Source organism: Acanthopagrus latus, chromosome 2 (assembly GCF_904848185.1).
Source record: "Acanthopagrus latus isolate v.2019 chromosome 2, fAcaLat1.1, whole genome shotgun sequence".
In the NCBI taxonomy this organism is placed as follows: Eukaryota; Metazoa; Chordata; class Actinopteri; order Spariformes; family Sparidae; genus Acanthopagrus; species Acanthopagrus latus.
The window spans coordinates 30,631,711-30,654,956 of NC_051040.1; the positions used below are offsets into that span (position 1 = coordinate 30,631,711).

Here is a 23,246-nt window from a genome sequence, read left to right on the forward strand (position 1 = left end):
ATTTAATTCAAAGTTTAACATTAAAAATAAGAAAAATTATGATATTATAATAAGCAACTCTTTGCTAATATGTCAGCAAAAGAACAGCAACATGTTCTCACTTCCAACTCATCAGATACAGCAGCTTGCTCAGTGGCCTTAAATTTCAAAGTATGGAGCTCTATCTCCCCCTTTAGTGTCTGACAAACACTTCACTTATTATGACATGTCTTTTTTACTGTTATTAAGGTTGTGAAATAGTCATTGTTTGGTTAGGTTTGGGCATAAAATCTCCTTGGTTAGGTTGAGGAAAAGATCTTACTTTGTTTTAAAATAACAACATTCAGTCATGTAACTTACGTAAACTAAGACGTGTGAGTCACAGCATGTAATGTTACACCAGCGCAACAATATGCATCATAAATGATTTCAGATTTTGCAAGTATTTAAGTGTCATCGCAAATGATAACGAGAAAACCTGCATTTAAAAAAATGTTGGGTTACTCAGATATAGCATTTAAGAGTTGGGGCCTGTCAAGCCTTGCCCAAGGACACTTCGACATGCAGACCAGGGGAATCCAACCAGCGACCTACCGAAAACAAGATGCTGGCTCTACCCCTGAGCTACAGCCACCCCATATATGTGACTACCATAGATATTAGCAATCCCAAAATGATATCTGACCCTCAGTATACCATCCACCTCCACAGCACCTCACAGCTGGCCTACACCTCTCCTTATTAGCACTGCCAATGTTGCCAGCACACAATTATGATAAGGTTGCATTGATCTGACATTTGGGTGTCATGACTTTTCTATCTAGACTGACATAAGCCAGATATAACTAAGTGATCCTACCATTTCGGTTTTTCAGTTTAAAAGACAATGTTGGATGTTAGTCTACAGTCCCACATTAAAGTTGAGACAAAACTGACTCATTAAAGCAGATGTAAGAAGTACACCGTCTTAGCAATGTAATGCCACAGCCACTTGAGGAAAAAGCCTCCTAAAAATATTCAATAAATAGACACCACATTTATGTCAGAGTCCTGCATGCACGGTTCCTTTTAGTAACATTATTTTTAGTCTCTTGGGTTAAAGGGAGTTGGACAGTTTCTGTCTGACTGAGAGTCAAATGCAACTATAATTGGCCAAGAGAACCTGCTGCACTTTAAATATAGCTGTCACAGAATTAGTATCAGAGATTCCAGAACACAGTGATGAAAAATAGAAGGCCAAAGCATGACTCCAGTTGAAGGTATGACTGTATGACTCAGAGACATTCAAAACAATTTGAAACATACAGTCCACTATTGCCTCTTTTGATTAATATTTCATCCAGTCTTCACCAAATTAGTACATACCATACTAAGCTGAGCCTGCATTTATTTTTACCAGTTGTCTGCAATTGGTTATCAAAGTTTAAGGGTAACACACTTTCTTCAGAAAATGTAGGTTTCCTTGTTTATCTTTTTTTTTACATGGATCTCTTCTCTATCTGTGCTCAGGGTTCAGAGGAAGCCATTACGGCTCTCCCTGTCCTCCAATTCACCATATGAAAACATCACTGGAGAGTCTACGTTTGACAGCTCTGTTTGTGAGACAACGGTGAGTCAGCACGCGTAAGGCTGTGAAATGGTTGGTGGTCATTTGCATATATGTATTTTTGACTGGGTCTGGTACAGGTTATTATGTCTGCTGCAAGCTCTTGGAGAAGATGGCTCTTTGTCTATCTTCTGTTTTGCCTTGTGTTCACGGGTTTTTTTTGTTTTTTTTTTGGCCCCTATAAGCTGTCCATTCCTCTGACTCTCCATTTTAAGGGTTATACAGTAGGGATACACTGTGTGATCTTAGAAATGGTGTTGTGAATTCCAACTCATACTGTACTAGTAAACTGCTATGTAAAGCCACGATCAAGTGAACAGTATGGCTTGTCCATTTTGCAGAGAGAACCGAAGGTAAGCTAGCTACTTTTACTGTTGTTAACTTGGTTGCCACAGCCCCACAAACCTGGCCTTGTTATTTTCTCTCCATCGTTGTGTTTACAACTTCACACCGGCACAGTGAGAACAAAAAGGAAGTGACATTGGGGAATCGACTTGTGGCTCTGCTTCAACTTTGCAAGAGCCTGCATCAGCCAACCAAAATTTTGGACCCATCAGAAATTCATCCACCCGTCTGATGGCCTTTTGGGAGCAGATGATCAGTCCTTGTTCAGCCAGCAGCCCAGCAAACAACATCTGACAAAGCTTTACAGTGTTTAATTGGCTTAGTGTGGACAGATTATCTAGAGGACATCCTGACTCCAGACTTGCTGTGATAATCTGACCAAATCAATTTGGGAATATATGCAGTATGTAAGGACAATACTGAACTAATGTAATGCAAGGTATATAAAACATTTACACATTAAAATTTCACATTAAACACCAGATGATATGTCAGAGTGAGGTAGGAAGTTCAATTAACTCAGGCATGAAAACAGGTCAGGGCTGAAAAAGGTGAGAATGACACAACCTTTCTCGGGGGGGGGTCCGGTTCATGCTCCCCTGTAAGAAAATGTTGAATATTTCATATTTAAAAGCATCAATCTGATGCATTTTGAAAGAAAAATCAAGCAGAATTACAAGACAGTATGAATGTATTATAAAGTATCTATCTATACATGGTCACATTATGCTATATAAGAAATGAGACTGACAACTTCTCTCATGAAATGTACAACAGCACAACTTTAATAGCGCAATCTGCCGCAGAATGAAAGAAGCAAGCCCTTAAAGAGTGTGTTTTGACAAGTTGAATATGGGTTTTGAAGAAGTTGCTGTCTCTCTGCTTGGAAGAAAGGTGCTGGCTACACTGTGTGTTGATGCTTTGACCTCAGTAGCGTAACATCATGGTGATAGGTCCCGGTGCAAATATTTTTTTGTGCACACTCGTGTGCACTGCATGCACATGCGTGCACACACACGCAGCCACTCGAGAGAACTGCTATTGCAGGGGTGGACTGGCCAATACCAGAATTTTCCCAGTGGGCTGATCAATAATGGGCCGATGAACTGCCGTTTTTTATATTCATTTATTTGTTTCTTTGTTTGTTTGTTTGCTGCACTTAGACGTTTCTCTGTCAACACAGTTAAGAACGTGAGAGATTGGCGAGATTGGCAACTGAGCAGAGATAGGTGATCAGCAAACGGGCACACCATGAGAGAAGGTCCCGCAAAATGATCAGGGTGATAGTGAAACAAATGTACATCACCGTGAGTGACAGCAGAGATGAGGAGTTTGCCGCAAGTGCTGGTTGGCAAAATCATTTCCTTCGCCACAACAACTTTGCTTGCAGAAGGATGCCAAAGAGTTCACCGAGAGGCTGGTGGAGTTTGTGACATTTTCATCCCGGATTTTTGAGAGGAAGGAATTAAACACCTGTCCCAAATTGCCGCCTGGTCCCAAATAAACACCTGGTCTGTTAAGTGATTGAAACAAATAAACGCCCCAGCTATTATTTGGTATGTTACAGTATGATAACTCTCCCGACTGGGGGAGAGAGACATGCATCGGCTCGGCCCACAGTGCTCAGCTGCAGACACAGCTGAGAGGTGATAAGATGCGACTCATCATGACTGACAGGCATCAAGGCCACTCAGCGTTACCTTACTGACCCGCCCCCAGCTATTTCATTCACAAAAACAGGGGCCTGTGGCAATTCTGGACAGCTGTTTTTTTTTTGTTTTTTTTTTGTGGGGGGGGGGCGCCTTATGCCGCTGTATGACCTGCACCTCCTTCCTGTGCACCTCTGTTTGACAGTGTGCCTGCAGTGCACGGCTGCTTTTGTTTGCATAGTTAATTGCAATTTTTATACTGGGCAGCAAGCCGCCAATTTGGCTGTCCTTTTTATGGCTAGGTCCGTGGATTTAGATATTGAGGGTCTGTTTTGGTCTGCTGCCTCGGAGGGTATGCTTTTTTCCACCTCCATTGCTAACGTTATCTAAATCCAAGCTGTCAATGTGCCTGCCACTGCGTGAGATGGGTGGAGGTGTCAATGACATGTACTGTTGTGCCACTCACAGCCAGGGAGTTTTAAAACCACACATTCATGGACGTCAAGATGCACAACTGAACAGCCCCTGAGATCGAGGAGATGCTAGCGCTTCTCGGCCTCTGTAGCTGTCTTTGTTGTCCGCTTGTTGTTGTCATGGCAACCTACAAATGGTTGCTACTTTCAAATTAAAAGCCTCCCACTAAGAACCCAGTTCTAAACTCCAGTGAGGTTCAAGTGTAAAGCTCTTATTTTGAAGGTAAATTTGTTGTCTTTCTGACAGAGAATGCAATGTGCTTACTGATCTTCCTGAACACATCTGCTAGAAAAAAAATATTTTCTCATCGGATCTACACAATTCACGTAGGTCACCTATTTTGGTTTCAAAATATTGAATTCTGAGTGATTTTCATGCCTGTTAACAAGTCACTCTGTGGTTTAGTTTTGTTTTTATTGCTTACCCATGGTTATCACTATGCATCGGCAATGGTGGTTGTTTACAGCAGTATTATGTGAGTATTGGTATGTTTTGTAATTTAGTGCCCCTACAGTTTTACATTATTTAAGATTATTCAATAACTTTGCTAACACAGCTAAATATCAAGCAAGTTCAGCAAGATGTACCATTTCTAGTAAACTTTTGCCAATGGCTAAAAGGCAGTCTAAAATGTACTCGTTTCTCAGTTACTGTCTCTTTCTTTCTTCTTCCACCATCAACATCCTTTTCAGTCTCTCGCCTCCGTCATTATGTCAATCAAGGATTCTGAGCCCAGTTCCTTCTTGCCTGGCTCTAGCTCTGGTGCCCCTTCCAGCACTACTCCACCCATCAGGCCAGAAAACCATGGCCTGCTGATGTCAAAAGTTCATGTGCTAGCAGTGCAAAAACTCACAATCCTGTGGGACTCCAAGCTTCCACTGTGATCTAGGCAGAGTCAGATAGCTCTATGGCTAACTACGCCACAGCCATTAGCAATTACTTTAAGAACAAGTAAATCTAGCTGTTTATCAAGAAACTCTGTTACTCATAGAGAGTTGAGGCAGAACATTATACCGAGATCATATCTGCTCACTGAAGGTCCATAGTGCAAGAACAGGTGTTTAAGCTTCAGAGTGGAAAAGACAGAGGCACCATTCTCCTTACTACAAGTCACACGTTTGTACAAACAGTCTGCATGCCTAGGTGCTTATTTGTATACACCTGTGGCCATGGAAGTGATTGGAACACGTAATTTCAATTATTTGGATAGGTGAGTGGATACTTTTGGCAATATAGTGTATGTCGGTACAGTCACAAAGTTATCATTAGAAAAGTATAACCACTCAGTTATGTGTAACTCCCAGTCCGCAGAATGAGATAATAAGGTCTCTTAGGTCTTGCAGATTGGTGGCAATCTCTCATCTGGAAGATCAACCATCCTCTCAAACCGTCCATCAGATGGGCTATTCAATACATCATTACTTGAGGACCCAAGTAATCCCACAACACAAATTCAAAATGATCCAGAAATACAAATTACAACTGAACAAACACACACACACAAAAAAGAAAAACTCACTTCCTTCCTTCACTTCACAGACAAGAAGCATAGTAAGATAACTGATAAATACCTGGCAAACCAAATTAAGCTAAACACATGAAAATAAACAATGCCAATGATTATGAAATTAGTTGTGATGACCAGGCATACCTGAGGAAATGAATAAGACCTTCCACAATCACTTACAAATCGTAGATTACAAAAATCTAAATTTATCACAGACATGAGCACCACCGTACAGGTCTTTTAGTAGTACCTGATAAAGACCACACCTCCCTATGAATGTACCTGAAACGTTTGTTTAAAAGCATAATTATGACAAAAGCGTGACTTGTGCTAATGCACATGAACACAAGCATTAGCCGCTTTTACACAGGGCAGCAGGCCACCAATTTGCCCATCCTTTTGGCAGCTTGGTCCGCAGTTTTAGAGAGAGGGTGGAAAATTGGGGGTCTGTTTTGGTCCGCCGATTTTCTGCCTCAGAGGGTACACTTATTTCTGCCTCGACTGCTATCTAAAAACGAGCCGTAAATGTGCTGAGAGGGGCGGAGGTGTCGATGACCTGCACTGTTGTGCGACCCACAGCTGGGGGGTTTTAAAACCAAGAAACAGCTGATCACAGCAGTCAATCCATCACTTCATCTGCGGACATTAAGATGAACAACTGGACAGCCGCAGAGATTCAGGAGATGCAGCGTCTCCTCGGTCTCTGTAGCTGTTTGGTTGTGTTAGCTTAAAAGCCCCCCGCTAAGAACCCAGTTCTATACTCCAATGGGATGCAATGTAAACTCTTATTTTGAAGACAAATTCATTGTCACTGTTCACAGCACAACTTCGAGCTTTACGTCACGTCACATGTTTACGCCTACCTCAGAGGCGGGTTTTGGAAAAGGAGGAATATTAGGCCTCAGTTTTAGAAAGACAGGCCGGCACATTGCTGCCCTTACCTTGGAGCAAATGTGCCGCCTTTTCTATCTAAAAAGGGCTATTGAGAACATTGTTTGTGTACACAGTTTACTAAAAAAGTTTTTGAACAGCTCACCTTAGCATCTGTTTTTCCGCTTGCCGCCATCTTGCCAGTTGATAAGTGTCGATCTCCGAATGCAACATAACATGGAGGAGAGTGAAGGTGGAACACTACTGTCTTCTGGCAACAACTATCCGTGCGAGATTTCACGTGACTTTTCTGGCTTTTGCTTGTTCTGTCGACCCTGTTCACTGCAGTACAAAGCTGAGCATCTGAGCTGGAGCAGCTCATTATTCTCAATGCTCGTGTTCATGTGTAGAGACTCTGGTGATACTGTGAGCAAAGTTTCATGTTGTGTTGAGCCTTCTTAGTGTTTCAAAAATAGCTATTTTGAGGCTATTATAGAAATGCTCCTAGCACTCGACTGAAAATGATTTTGACCCGAAAACAAAAATACAAGTGACGCTTTTCATCATAATTATGCTTTTAACTGAACGTTTGACTCAGGTTCATTCACAAAAAGACCCTAGGTTGCATTTTTGCAAGAGTTTCACTTTAAAACCACCTCCCTCTCTGTGCACTGGTAATATCACATACTTAAATAAATAGTCTCAATTAACAATCTGATTTAGACATATTGTTTTCTTCAGAGCTGACAACGGAATTTGCTAAGGAGTGAGACATCTTGCTCCTTCCTTATCTCTGTTTAGAACTGCACATGTGCAGTGCCAAAGACGCATCTTGACAGAGACAGATGGAAGATATTAACAAGCCAGTAGCCATAACTTCAACACGTCATAGCCTTATGTCCACAAAGTGGAGCAAATTAGCACGTTCCCCCAGGTGTTGTTTTTACATGAGAGCCATACGGAGCCATAGGCAATAAATACCTAAGGCAGGAGCAAATCCAGGTTGTACACATTCACATTGCATACCAGTGTTTTTTTTGGCCGGTGTGAAATGGGTGTAATTGTATTCAATATAACGGTGTGTTTCATTTGCTCGCCTGTCGCTATCACTTCCAGGAGAGTCAGAGAGTGAGGGAATAAAACATCACCTCATCCTTGAACATATCAGCAGCGGTGCTAGTTTAACAGTGAGAGACCAACTCCTACAATCCCATGCTACTTATGTCTTGTTTTGTTTGGATTTGGAGACACCTAATGGCGGAAATAAAAACAAATTAAGACTCAGAGGCTTTGGTTTGTGTTGCTGTTTGTTGCAAGGATAAATAAAACACATTTCACAAATACTGTATATTATCTGTGTTGTACTGCAGCAGTTCGTTGTTAGTTTTTTTATATAAAATGTTAAATCAGTGATCAGTGACTGTTCACAGTCTCCTTTTCCTGCACATCATGATCTTTCTTTTTTGACCTATGCTGTGACATTCCTGTTTTGCTGGTGCCTGCCGGTAGAGCTTGCAGTACTGATAGCTGTCCCAGTGCAAAAGACAGTAAGACCTCCTTACAAAATGAGTAATAGCTCAGTTTCAGATAACTTAACTTCCCTAGAATGTAAATTGGGTTTGGTTGTCTGATGGCACCATATTTTGGGTTGAGAGAAAAGGTTTTACAACCCCTGCTTCAGAAGCAGAACCATGATCTCATGTGTTCATTCTTTTCTCAGGAAACCAGAGAATACGAGGTTTCAATCTGAAGACGCCAGTTTATGTGTTTCACTATGGACAGATGAAAAGCCTGCTGGCCTTCTTAAGGTCTGTCACACTCACACTTTTGGTGACTCCCTTGGCGCCTCCACCCTGTTCTCTGTACATTGAATATGAGCCTCCCTTTATTTATCCAGCAGAGGACACCACACCAGCGCTGGAATGGCTGAGCCAATGGATTATTTTTCTAGCTCTTCAACAGTAACGGTCCAGCAGCAGTTTGTACAGTTTTTAATCTTGTGCTTGCATCCTGAGGATTTTCCCTGCAAAGTACCATCAGAGAGCAGAGGAAATCAATGAGAAACTCATGCCATGAAGCACATATAACCACAGATGTTACGTTGTCTTATTATGTATAATATACAGTATATGTGTCCTGCCACCATTTAAAATTTATTGGAAGTCTATTAAGAGGAAGATTTTACAATTTACAGAAAAACATTTGCTTTTATCAGTGGCATACTGATAAAAGCAAATGTTTTTTCTGTAAATTGTAAAATCGAAAAGCTTCTTTTTGAACTGATGCAACCTGCTGAGAAAAGAAATCATAATGTGCCTTAAATAAAAGGCCCTTGAAGAAATATTTCTCTTTCTGAGAGTGAGATGACAACATTGATATCAGTCTTATTTCTGTATGTTTAGCACAGAGCATGATGCAATTAGCCAAGCTTTGCATGAAGACTGAAAAAGGGGGGCTGAACAGCTATTCTGGCTCTGTCTAACACTCAAAACCCCACCATTCCATGCCTGTAATTCTTACTGAAAAACATATTGGGTCTTAATAATAATGATAATTTGTATTTAAGCAGAAAAATACAGAAGGAAGTTTTTGTGGTTTTAAGGATGTAACTTTTTCTTGAAAAACACGAAAATGTCATGCAAGGGTGAAATTTGCTAGGATGCCCCATAGTGCTTGAAAAACTTTAAAATAAAAAGTAATGCAGTGCTGCAACAACACACGTAGCCTTTACCTGGTAGAAAAGATTATAGATACAAATGAAATAAAGCACTGCTTGGTTCAGGTAGCTAATGAACAAGCTAGTTTGCTGGCAGTGGAAGGCTCACAGCAATAAGTGGGAAGGAAAAAAGCCAAAAGTGCATAATTTATTGGCTTCCAGTGAGCCTTAACTGGTACATTTTTGTAGGCATTTTTATTTCCACTAAACAGAGGCAGGCTAGTAGTTTCCCCTGCTTCCAGTGTTTATGCTAGGCTAGGTTAGGCTAACCGCACCCTGACTCCAGCCCTGTACACACAGTAATCAATGTTCCCATTTCACTTTCAGAAAGACAGCAAATAAGCATAGCTTCCAGGATGTTGAAAGTAGTGCTAGCATATAAATAAAGATTTTAGATATAATGATTAAACCTATACACACAATAATACACAAACACTACCAGTTCCCATAGGGATTACTCAAGTTCTAATTTATGTTTTAAATCATATGTAATATGCAGAATTAAAGACAAATACATCTGATTTCTATTTTGTTTATCTGCATCATTAGCATTTAAACACATTTAGTGCCCACTCATGTTTTATTCTTTCTATGAAGCAAAAGCAATGTGCACAACAACGTGCACTCCAAGGTAAGCTGTAAGCGGTTCACATTGCCATTACCTGTTTGGAGATTGCATCTAAGTTTAGACCATCACTGTTGTTCAAACATACAGTATATACTGATGACCTTATATGTAATGATAAGGTGTATCCATGCAAGCCGGTGTAATGACAATGATAATAATTAACCTATTTTTGATTCATTGTACATAAAGTACTGATAAAGCAACTTCACAAACATCTTCAATAAAGCTTATTGTTCAGAAAAAAACAATGGATACTCTGGCAGTGTGCCTCATTTGCTGAATCACTCGTCTCTGTGTTTATATTCAAGGTGACTTACTGGTTTGTGTCCAATGAATTGTGTACTATATTTGCAGACATTCCAATTTGTTATGCTCATGTCGACAATGTCTATTGATATAATCCCTCACTTAATTTGTCAAACTGACTGCAGGTAAATTGCAATCAATTCAGTGCTTGTTTTCTGAACTCAGATTCCTGAAACACTTTAATGATGACAACTTATGATTTGTAATTTTTGGGATACTTTAAGTGGCCCTTCAGGTGACAGAGAGACAGACCAAGGGCTTCCTATTATAAAAAAATATGTTGCAAAATAGAATAGAATAGAATAGAATAGAATAGAATAGAATAGAATAGAATCACTTTATTGATCCCAGACTCGGAAATTATATTGCTACAGCAGCGGTGGGTCCGCAAAAATCACTCTGTACATAACATAAATACAAAGATATACACACTGTATATTTACAGTGCAAACTATACTATAAACAATAATACTAAACACAACTATACAAGAAATAGATCATTCCTATGAATGTGCAACAGCAGAACCATGTAGTGGCAAATAAATCTGGGTCATGATCATGCATTTAAATAGATTTGGAAGTATTCCATGCAGTCCCAAATGATGCTCGAATAATGAGTTTTGAGCCTGATAAAAGACCAATGTTTGATTCACCCTTTATGATAACAATGTTGAAATGAGTGAGCAACAGGTGCAGCCACAGCTCACCCAAGGCCACAGATAGGGCCTGGGTGAGACATTTTGTAGGCTTTTACATAACACATTCAAAAATGAAAATTATAGATGACAGTCTCGCGTGACCATGACGAAGGGTGGTGGTCCAAGAGGGCATTGGTGACCTTGACCCCAGGTATAAAAGTGGATGATCTGGGGAGATTTCTCAGTTGCCCCGGGGTACCCCATGGATTTATAACTTCTTCTCTTGGAATAAACACCTTTTTGGACTGAAGACTTGCTGCCTCGCCTCTAATTTGGACTTAGTCTCTGAGCTGTTCTTGCCTTTGATTTGGACTTAGACTCAGAGCTGTTCTCACCTCAGATTTGGACTTACCAAGGTCACACAGTGGAATAATTTAACGGATAAGGAAGGTAGTCTCCCACTACATTTTGGTGAGCCTAGCCACAGAGGAGCGGCCCAGCACAGAGCCTGCAGCGGCGGACTGGGAGGGACAGGACAGCAGATCTCAGGCGTGCCCCACATACACCATTAAGGGATTTTTTTTTTCTTCATTTACGAATGAAGCTGTCTACTCCTTACAAGCCCTCAAGTCTCAGGTATTGTCCTAAAACCTCTCCAAAAGAACCTAAAACTGATAATTATGAAAAATAAAAATAAATTACGGTAAACTGAATTAAATTATTATTGCTTTTTCTAATATATAGATAAAAATACTAAAATAGTTGAATTATTGTTATTATTATTAGTTTTATTTTTTTAATATAGATATTGAGGTATTTAAGAGGCATGGCAGTGGCCTTCAGGCCAGAATTGTGACTGTGTGTGATTGATGATTGTATATGTATGTTTAAAATCTTATCTTATGTAAATGTATGATTTAGTCAAGTCAGTTCATGTGTGCATGTGAATTATGTCTGTTAATTAATGTTAATGCATAGCCTGCCCTAACCACCTTCTAATGACAAAACAAAATATGTATGAAGAAAGATGGATAAATGTGAAAGAATGCTTTTTAACATGTTAATTTGCATGTGGATTTGTATGTGTTTGAGTCTTGGAAGTGGAATAGTATGGTATATTGTAAAATATGTGGCAGTACTGAGAATAATGGCACAAGAAAACTGCACTAAGCTGTCATCTGTTGATACGAATAGATCAAGATGTGAGGAGTAAGGAGAAGGGACAAATCATCTGAGGATAAAATGTGTGTTGATGTCAGAACAAGTTGTTATCTAAGTATCTCATCAGTTGTTTTTTTTTTTGTGTAAAAATCCAGAGAAGTCGTTATAAATCGTTATCGTGGTTTTGAATAGGAGCTTGTTGCAACCCAGGAAGAGGGTCGGAAGAAACTAAGTCTTATCAGTTGTTATTGTTTAAAAAATCCAAGGAAGTCGGTGATAAAGTGTTATTGTGGAAATCTGAACAAGTTGCTGATAAATTGTTATTGTGGTTTGAGATTAGAATAAGAGGTCGTAGCGGCCTGTGAAGAGGGCCGAAATAACTACAAGTCTAATCTGTTGTTATTGTTGTTTAAGAAGACGTCTGAGTAAGTTGTGGTAAAGTGTTGTTGTGTTGTGAGATTTGAACAAAGAGCTCATTCAATCCAGGGGAAGGGTCAAGAGAACTGGCGGTCTTGCGAATAATCATTGTGCCCTCTCAGGAACAATTTAGACGCGAGAAGTTCTGTGTGGTGGGAAGACAAAAATCACTGTGCCCTCTCTTGAGCGATGATGATAAGATAAAACGGATCCAAGAACAGCGCCTATGAAAGAGGGCTGGTATAGTGAAATAGCTGTAGAGTTGAACAGAAGAAAATAACATAAGGCCTTTGTAAATATAAATACATAAAAGCGTGCAAATTGAAATATGCATCAATATATGTCAACAAAAGAGTTGATGTAGGGAGTATGAGTACCGTGTAAATAATAAAGAGAATAATTGAAGCAGAACAAGTTAAAGAAATGAATAAAAGTTGTAAGAGGCAGTAGGAAAATTTGTTTTTGTTTTGAAAAGGAGTTCTAGATAATCCTTATAGGTGAGTAAGAACTTGAAAGGAAGTGACTTATGCAAACCCGATAATGGGTAATATAATAAAAATAATAGCATATAATCGGAAGAAAATATAATATGATCCAATATGAGATACTGTAATATTGATATGATACAGCACAGTATTATATGAGGCCCCACTACAATAAAATGGGTGTATGAGTGATAGATAGTGTAAAATATGTTAGAAGAAAAGGTAAAAGGAAGGCAGGGAAGAACAAAGATAGACTGAAAAGGGTTTTTTTGTTGTTGTTGTTGTTGTTTTAAAAATCAGTAGTGGGACTGAAACAGTAATTGGAAAATGGAGTTTGAGTAACAACATGGAGAAACAATGTAGCCTATAGAATTAGGAATGGACCTCCTCCATGCTGTCTCCACACCTACAACCCTCCTTTAAACAGCACCTTCTCCACACGAGGTCAGGCATCCCAGGATGACTCTAGGAAGTAGGGAGGAGGAGAACCAATACACCCTGACTTTTCAGCACTCTTTCTATCTTCTAAAATGAGTCACAAATTAACCTTGCTTCTCCAAAAAAAGCCTTTTTCTCCACTAGCAGCTTCTACTGACTACTGGGTGCAGAGTCGAGATCACTGAGAGGATGATGTTCCCCGACCCCGTGCCGAGGCAAACAAGGAAGCAGACCGTTATTGAGATCCAGAAGTGTTTTGTACACAGGCCATGTCAGCCAAATGAATTGAAGGAGGCTACAGAGGAATCACCTGACACAAAAACTGGATTCGAGTGGGCCACAGAGTCCTGGACAAGGATGGCAGGCACTGCACAACAGCCAGAGGAAAAGAAGACTGGGCCTGCATCAAATTATCAAGGAAAGTGCAACAGCACTGACCAGAAGACTGATGCTGCAGAAGTAAGGTTATGGGAACCCTGAGCTTAATCATCAAGAAGGGAGAGATCCAGAGGAATCCTGACCACATGCATCAGCTACAGGTGTCTGTTCATTTCCCAGGATTCACCTTGACACAGCCAAAGGAGACGGCAGAGGTCAGAGGTCTGAGCTTTGAGCAGCACATAGACAAGAGCCACACACACACATACGCACGCACGCACACACACACAGACAGAAACACAGTAACACACGTACGCACACACACATACACAAAGAGGGAAACACTGATGGACTGTTAAAGACTAAGCTTTGCTTTCTGGCAGTATTTGATAGCTTTAGGGCTCTTAGCAAGTTTGATTTTTTAGAAATATAAAAGATGCACATTCTGTTGTTATTCAGTCAAGGTCAACTGTTTGACTTGGTAAAAGAAAATATCCACTCAGCCCTAGGGCTGTCAAGGTCATTGTTCATTTATCAGGGTGCCATTGTTGACTCTCTCATTTCACCATGTACCTCCCCCATCTTGCCTGAAAAGAAACCAAAAAGGGGGGTGGAGATTTTTAAAATACTTTAGGGTCATAAATTAAGATGTTGTAACACTAATGACTGTGGGTTTTCAGTTATTGATTTAACAAATTCATATTCTAGCACTGTTTATCCTGACTCACAGTTCAAGGTTGCTTTCACTATCAATGGTGAACTTTGTCATGGCTATAGTGAAATTATCAAAGGGCTGTAGCAGCTACCAGAAAGTTATGACCATAGCTGATATAATTATGTGTCCTCTAACCGTTGGTGTTCTGCATGCTGTTTCATTTAACCTCAGAAAACCAAAAACAACAAATAATTAAATATGTCGCAGGGTGCAGTTTGCCTGTGGAGTTTTAATGCAAGACACTCTAACTGGTAAGCAACCTTTAGGACACCACAGCATCAAGTTAGATAACACTGAGGCTGGTCTGCATCCCAGTTGCCAGGGACTTGCAGCAGCAGTTTTTTGCTTTCAGAGAGCCTAAACAGGACCCATAGGACACCCAACCATACTTTATACATCTCACCAGATACATGCCCACCTCACCAGTCCAAGGTTTATGCTTACACAAGCTAGGTTATGAAGTTGTGCTCTCAGCAACAACTGAACATCCAACGCTGCAATACAGTTAATCCTGCAACATGGATGATGATACCCTTAGATAGAATGCAACATGACTGCCTTCAAGCCACAAATGTGTTTCTGAATCCACGTGAAGATATGCATAATCAGCCAATAACAACATATCTCTCTCTCTTTGTAGATGGGTCCTGCTTCAGAGACGTGACAAGCAACAACACAGGTTAAGAAATTGCACAGTTGCTGCCAGATGATATATTTACCACAGTCCAAACAATCTATCTTGCCCAACCATGCTCACCACAGCTTGCAGAAATTAAAGCTTTTAACTGTAGCAAAGCAAATTAGCAGAAGGCAAGCAGTTAAATGTATTCTCACAGTAGGCTACGCATACGCAGTGTGTCATGTACGTGGAAATATCTGGAAACAGAGAGGTTTTCTCAGAGCGGAATGGCACACCAGTAATGCATGGAGCAGCCATCTTAACACTAATTCAAGCATTCATCTATCAAGTGCATCAGCTATTATCAAGTGTGCTGCACACTAAAAGAGCAGTTTCCTAATAGACAAAAGCAATAGCCTGGGTGACGAGGCCGCTAAACAAGCTGAAACCGGTATGTGTCGGACACTTGAAGGCAGCCGAAAACTGTGAACCACTCACCACTTTACCATCCTTAATAGCAGGCCAGAAGGAGGCTGACATACGAACAGTTAGTGTGGTTAAAACGTGGTGCTATCAAAACCACTCAGGAAGGCCCTAAGAAAAGTAGTAGTCAAGTACAGTAGATAAAACTTCAGCAGAATGTGATGTTCGTGCAAACCATACTGTGAGGAAAGCATTTCCTGCTGCAAAATTATACAAAGAAAGTGGTTTGGTTTGCTGGAGTGCATGAATTCTGATAACGAGTCATCTTTTGATAGAGATAAAGATTAAAGTAGGAGTTTGAGACCATGGACTTCTAACAATAAAGACAATTCAGGCTAAAAAGGGGTATTTTACAAAGGTAAAATCCCCCCAGACAGTAAAGACTATCCAGGTTGAAAAAAAGGAGCACTCTTCAATTTGAGCTAAGAGAAAAGAAAAGGGTATTTGTAAGACAGAGAAATGCAGATTAAAATACAGCCTTAAGTCCATGGACGGCAAACATTGGATAAATAATCAAAAATCAAAGCAAATTAATGTCTACATTAAAGGAAATGTGAGAATAACGCATGCGAGAACCAAAACTGCAAACAAAAAAGAACAATCTGAACTGAAAATAAACAACAATAATAGTTAGTTGTTAACAAAAATCGAAGACCAACAAAAAGTTTCAGACAAACCAATAATAAATGTTCGAACATTCTTATGGGGGCTTAATAAAATGAAAAAGTAGTGTATGAGGTTGACTGTGTGTTGGCAACTACCTGTGCCTTGACTGTGTGTTGAAGAATCTGCTGGAAAGATTTGTGTTTCCTAAAATAATTTGTGCTATTTCGCAATGTTGCGTGATTTTGTGCTGATATAACTGTCAGGTGTTAGAGACATTTTTGCTCTTCTAAAGAGCTTTGTGTTACTGTTAATAAGTGGTTAAGCATGTTGCAGTAGTCAAACAGTGTGAAGGTTATTAGACAAACTTGATAGTTCCCGTCTAAAATGTGTTCATTCAATAACATTCAATACTTATAGATATATAAGTACTGAATGTGATTTATGAGATGGTTGTTCGTGTATGTTATTTTTGACTTATGAATACTATTTGCGCAGGCTAAGAGTTTCTAAATACATGTGTAAAGTGTTGTTGAGATAAGGAATCCAGGTGACGGTCAGTTGAGGTTACAGCCGAGGAGACGCATCCCCGGGCAGGACTTATATTATTTTAAGAGCGGGTTCCTATCTCGCTGGTGGCTGAGGGAGTTGTGTGCTGAAAAGTTGTGTTTCAAACTGCAGCTCCATTGGTCCTCCCCTGGTGTGTGTGACAGGGAGATGCCAGCAAGTAGTATTTGACCAACCTACTCTATTGCCCAAATGGTGTGTTCATAAATAAGAAATTTAAAGCTGATATTATAACTGAAATAGGCAGAGTACTAATTGAAACTAGAGAAGGCAAGTTCTGAAGAATTTGCGGTTGTGAATGGTCCCTGTTGACCAGCTGAAGCCAAATGCGGATCGCTGGCTGTGAAAACTTTGAATAATGTCCACAATATCAAAAAACTGTGAAATAATGTAGAATTAGTTGAAAAACTAAGGCCAAACTGAATTGGTAGCTTTAATTAACTTTAAAGTCTCGTCTGAAGAGAATGAAGCTTTGCAGTAGTTGGGTGAGAATGAAGCATTAAAATATATAGAGTTTGAAGAGATGTTGTCGTGAGAATGAGTCAAAGCCTCTGAATCAGACTGAGAAATTTAATAAATCTTGATGTGTCGATGATTGGGAATATTTAAATGTAGAATCAGTTGAAAAACTAAGGCCAATCTGAATTGGTTGCTTTAATTCATCTGAAGAGAATGAAGCTTCCTAATAGTTTGGTGAAAATGAAGCATTAAAAATAGAATATAAGGTTTGAAACAAACTGCAATGCTAGACTGAGAAATTCAATAAATCTCAATATATCAATGATTAAAACATTGAACAATTTGAATGGAGTTCCTGGCTTGAATGAAAGAAAAAAAGATAATCATTACATATATTTAAATGTGAAATATACCGTGTGTGCGTGTGCGTGCATGAGTTTAAGCATGGCTTTGTGTGTGTGTGTGTGTGTGTGTGTGTGTGTGTGTGTGTGTGTGTGTCTGTCTGTACATGTGTGGTCATGTGTGCATGCTTACACATGATATCTGACTGCATTTGTGTGTGTGTGTGTGTGTGTGTGTGTGTGTGTGTGTGTGTGTGTGTGTGTGTGTGTGTGTGTGTGTGTGTGTGTGTGTCAAACTGACTCATTGATAAATCTGTCTCTCTGTGTTGGCCCAGTTGATCTCGGTTGCCACAGTGATGGTAACCGGGCTGGTCCTGGACTGTGAGAGTTGATTTCAGCTGAGGCTCACCTCACATTATCATACTTTTCTCTGCAAAACAGTAACTGGTATCACTAAAATAATGATATGGTCAAAACTATGATAGTCTTTTGAGCATTCTGTGAAGTTTTTGTGTGCCTGCGGTCAGAAATGTGTCTTGTTGAGCAATTTAGAAAAGTGAATGTGTTTGTCTGCCTCTAAATATTTTTCCTCTAAGATTAATGGGACTCAATAGTCATTTGGTCGGTGTTCCCAGGGCCGGTTCTAGCCCATTGGCTGCCCTAGGCAAGTTTGATGTTGGTGCCCCCCCCCCCCAAATATTACTCTGTATAACACTCCTGAAGAGAGAACACTTTAACTGTACAGTCTATTTATAAAGAACACATGCACCGGAATGGTTTAAAATTGTACTAATAATAAATGATGTTTACATAATGTTGGATTACACAAACTGAGCAAATATGCCTTAATTACACAACATTCTTAAATAAACAAATATGACTCAATGAATGGCTGAACCCCATACAAAGTGCAAACAAAAGTGCTTTTTACCTGTACTTATACATACATGTCTCACTTGCTGAGGGCTCTGGTTCTCTCGTCTGTGTGGCACTGGTGCCTGGAGTGCTAGATGTTGTCCCGGATGACCCATCATCTGCATCTGAAAGCATAGTATCCATCCATGTAGCTGGTTATCATTTCTATCATCCCACTACATACTTATATTTCATGAAAGTTTAATTTTATGAAAGTTTAACCATGTGTATTTACACTACTACTACTACTACTAATTATAATAATAATAATAATAATAATAATAATAATAATAATAAGAGAGAGACAGGTTGACAGGTTTATAAATCATGTTCCTACAATTGTACGACGATCCTTTGTATTCGACATAGTTATGTGGGGTCAAATGTTGTAAATGTGTTGTGATGATGAAATGAGTGTTTGATAAAGGAAAGCGGGCACTCATTTGTGAGGGTCACATAAGAAAGCTGAGTGCCATAAAAAGCACGAGAAAGGTATTAAACCAGTGTGGTTTACAGGAAACCAGTAAGTTCATAGGGACTCTGGTGTAATGTTGGCCTTAGGGCCACCACATTGACCAAGGCAACACCACAGGTAAAATGTCACCAAGGCTAACAAATAACCCAAGCGTGTCATGTAAGTCCGGGTGCTAAATTGGATAGAGCTCTTACCTGTCTTTACCTAATTGGATCAACAGGAAAAAAATACCAGAAGATTTTTTTTTTTTTTTTACAAAAACAAAAGGTGGTGCAAGTGTTTTATGTCAATGATCTGATAATTACTGATATAGTCTTCGTTGAACTAACCTAAGAAGGATTATCTTCACAAGGTGTGTCAAGTTAATATTCTAATCCATAAAGGTTCAAGAAGTTGTTTATGTAATCTTATATTTTTTTTTTTGTTCTTCCTTAAAATTTCTTAAATCCTATGATATATTCACATGAGCATGAGTTACCTAGTTACGCATGCTTAAAAACAAATCTTGAGGTGTTGAATGGTGTCATTCATCAAGAGTTTGATTCACCTGTGTTACAGTCACGAGGGTTAACTACAATGTGTGTTTTAATGCTATATGTACTCCTATTATGTTTGCACCCACAGAACAGGTCAGTTGGTGGGCCACATGGTGGGGCATTTTACCTCTCATAAACACCTAATTGGAAAGGACGTTTCCCCCATCATGTTGCCAGGTCAGAATAGAAACCTCTCAATGAATATCACTGGGTCATCTGTTTGAGGGCTAGTCCAGAAGATGGCTCAGGGAGCGCTCTCAACTATCCTCTTGATAGTTGAATGCGCAGTGGTTGGAAAGCTGACCTCCTCTTCCTCCTAAAATCTATCACCATTTCTCTGGTCTTGCTGATGATAATTATCTTTATTGACAGACTTGAGGTCCAGATATAAAAAAACACACACAATAAACAGACAAACATAAAATTACACATAAATAAATGTGTGCTCAATGGTTAAAAAACATACACATGTTGGGTCCAATCCAATATTTCCAAAAAATGGAGAAATATCTTGACTCACTTTGGGTAGGGTCAGTCAAAGATATTATAATCCCATTCCTTGAATCAATCAGCCGAAACATACATTTGTTGTTCAGCCACAGGTCATGTCACAGCATTGTCTGTAGCCGCTTATCCCTTTCCATGGTGTCGCGGGGTGTTGCTGCTGGAGCCAATCCCAGTCTTGTCTCAGGGCGAGGGCAGGGTACTCCCTGGACAAGTCGCCAGCTCATCGCAGGGCCCTCACTGAGGAGCAATGGGGGTTCAGTATCTCGCTCAAGGACACTTCGACATGCAGCTCGGGATGGAGCCGGGATTTAAACCAGCGACCTTCCGATCACTAGTCGAACTGCTCTACCCGCTGAGCTACAGCCACAGGTGGTTCTATCCAGTCCACCCCACAAAGTTGTCTACCATTGCCTGTACTCCTCCTCCTGTCCCTCACTTATACACCCAACAACAGTCGAGTTGTCAGAAAACTTCTGCAGGTGACACGACCCAGTGTTGTACTGAAAGTCAGTGGTGAACAGGAAAGGAGACTGTTCAGTCCCCTGTGGAGCTCCTGTATCACTAACCACCGCATCGACAGAACACTGCCCATATGGACAAACTGTGGCCTGCCTGTCAGTAGTCAGTAATCCAGGAGGTCATTGTGTTGTCTACACCCATCACCTGTAGCTTCTCCCCCAGTAGCAGTGGCTGAATGGTGTTAAAAGCACTGGAGAAATCAAAGAATGTGATTCTCACAGTGCCTCCTCCACCATCCAGGTGCGAATGGGCTCGTTGCAGCAGGTAAACGACAGTGTCATCAACTCATCAAGCATGTGAAATGGCCTACAGTGTCATGACTAAACATACCATATCATGTATACACAGCCATCAAAATAATTACTGACTGATTCATATTTTCATGTTGAACATACATGGGGAAGGTCCGTTGTCTAAAAGGGCATCTATAATGCTTCATAGGTTAGTTTGACAGCCGCACAGAGCAGATGACACACACTGCCAATTCACCGCCCTGGAGCTCGAGCGAATTCTCTGAATATTTCTTGTTCGTGCATACACATAGCTAACTAGGTCATCATTATGGTGGTGCCACACAGTGATTTAGCTAAATGTATGATTATTTTGCTCATATGACTGCAGATGAATAGCAGGTTACCTCTCATCAACATTGTGTAAATATATATATATATATATATATATATATATATATATATATATATATATATATATATATATATATATATATATATATATATTATAATTTATGTTTGCTAATAATATGTTCATGTTCAAGGGTGACTGTCAGCAGGCTGAAACCCTCTGCTCGGCTGACCACAGTGAACATGAGCTCTGTGACTTCTGTAAGCCAGCAGCAGAGAATTATCTTCCTTGCTTGGTAATGTTTTAGCAGACCAGACCAGCCAGGCCAAAAAAAAAAAAAAAGATCACAGAAGGTACTGTTTCATATTCAGCTTTCGGTGTCACACCCAAACGTTTTCAGTGTACACCAAAAATTAAGGAATGGGCCTCACTGTTCCAATATTTTTATGGGGGGCGGCTGTATGTAAAAGCAGAGTAAGTCCGTTTCTTAACTACCCAATATACAGGTCAGCATGGGCGAGGCTAGGGAGCACCCCTAAAACTTGGAATAAGAAATGTTGTTATTCTAAACTTTGTGTTTGTCATTGACAAGTTTAAAGTATGTCCAAAACATACTCCGTAGTTGGTGGTTTAAAATGTATATGTGAAGGACGAAAATGAAAACACCCCTGCTCAGCAAATGGTATCATCCTCTTCTCACGCGCTATTTCTCCTGTGTACCTGCACTGCTCCGCAGGCCGACCGTCGTCCGGCGTGACACACGTAGAGTGAGAATCTGTTTAGTTGTACTGTTGTGAATCAACTACTCATTCAAAGCAGAGCTCCACCAAAGAGCCTGCAATTGCTGCAGAGGGTTATCTGATGTGTCAGTGTTTCCCCTGTGTGCATTCTGCTACTGGATTTTCAGCGCTGCCGAAAAGAAAAGAAAAGAAAAAAAAGACAAAGACATGCTTTCTGTAGGTTTAACATCGCAGTGAAAGCACTACACCCTAATTTATCTTGAAATCGATTATTATTGTCATTACTGCTACTTGTATAATTTCTACAAGTCACCGTTTGAGTGACCAGAATCCTCGTCATCCTATTCAAAGGCTGCAATAGGCGACTCATCGGACCGGGGTGAAGTTAGTGTCACGTTGGATATTCGGCGGATATTCACTCGGGTCCAGCCGAAATTTACTGAGGTTCGCCCAGTGTTAGCAGCAGGAGGACGGTTAGCTCACCTCCAGAGATCGATTTAGGGACCGTCATTAAATTACTTTGCATAAAAAAAGTAATACAAAAGAATTGCAATATCTTCCATGTCATGTAACCCAGTGACTCCAAACCAGCAGCAAATTGTATTAGTAAACTTGACGAATGAGACACAGCTCTTTCTACTGCACTTTGTGCTTCCTCTATTTTATATGAATGTTAATATGCAGAAATTATGATTTTTTTTCTCAATAGCTTCCATGTCATGTGACCCACTTACTCATGTCGTAGATTCTGATTCTTAAATTCTGAAACTTATTTATTTTTTTTTCTATTTATTTTTTTTCAAAAACAATGTTTTCATGCTATTTTGCCCTTTGCCAATCACACCTATGGAAAAGTGTTAAGCTAAAGTAAAAAAGAAAAAAAAGGGTTTTGGAGTTAGCTGAACCAATGTTAAAATGATAAAGTTATTTTACAATAGACATATTCTTTTTGTTTTTGTGAGAAAAAAGGGTGGGTGGTGGCAGTTGGAGCTCTCACCCTAGAATCGCCCCTGCAGGTCAGGTTCTACAGGGTTTCAGTTATGGGTTCTGGTAAGGGTTAAACAAGACGATGTCACTTAGGTGACTGTTGGGTGTGTAGCTTTTATAATTACAGTCTTATTAGGGTCCAGGCAAATCCTGTAAAACCCAATACTGCTGAAACTTTAGTCCACTTAAACTCATTACAAATTATGAAGTCCATCACTCAGTTTTTTTCAAAACCTCCCACAATTTTTGCTCAGTTGTCACCAAATTTGCTAGAGAGCATCTTCAGAGCGTCCTCCACAAAACTTGTGTCTCGAAGCCTACAGTGCATCAAAATGTTTGACTGTAAACAGTACTGTAAACATATACTATCAACATCAACAACAACTATTTTGGAGTCATGGTTGATAAAGTTTGGCAAATATCAGAATTTTATCTCAAAAACTGAATTTTTGAGAACATTTTGAATTCTGCTCTCATGGGAACAACTGTGTCAATGTAAGAGTGGCATTTTTTAACATCAAATTTTCTCTTATGAAGAAAAACAAATCACCAACATTTCCATGCTGTCAAGATGCAATTTATGTATTATCAGATTTTTGTT

The 23,246-nt window shown here is 39.8% G+C and overlaps 1 protein-coding gene across 5 annotated transcripts in view; it reads left to right on the forward strand.

Moving 5' to 3' along the window:
• The window catches only part of sez6b (seizure related 6 homolog b), a 270,502-nt gene extending 260,482 nt beyond the window's left edge, over window positions 1–10,020 (forward strand). For 3 of the 5 annotated variants that reach the window (XM_037084349.1, XM_037084375.1, XM_037084365.1), the window contains 2 exons: window positions 1,489–1,588; window positions 8,151–10,020. In XM_037084349.1, coding sequence (XP_036940244.1) covers window positions 1,489–1,588; window positions 8,151–8,180 — 130 coding nt within the window. In that variant the 3' untranslated portion in view covers window positions 8,181–10,020. The remainder of the gene's footprint in view (window positions 1–1,488; window positions 1,589–8,150) is intronic. The other 2 variants (XR_005072165.1, XR_005072166.1) reach the window with 2 other exon arrangements.
• Window positions 10,021–23,246: the final 13,226 nt, after the last annotated feature.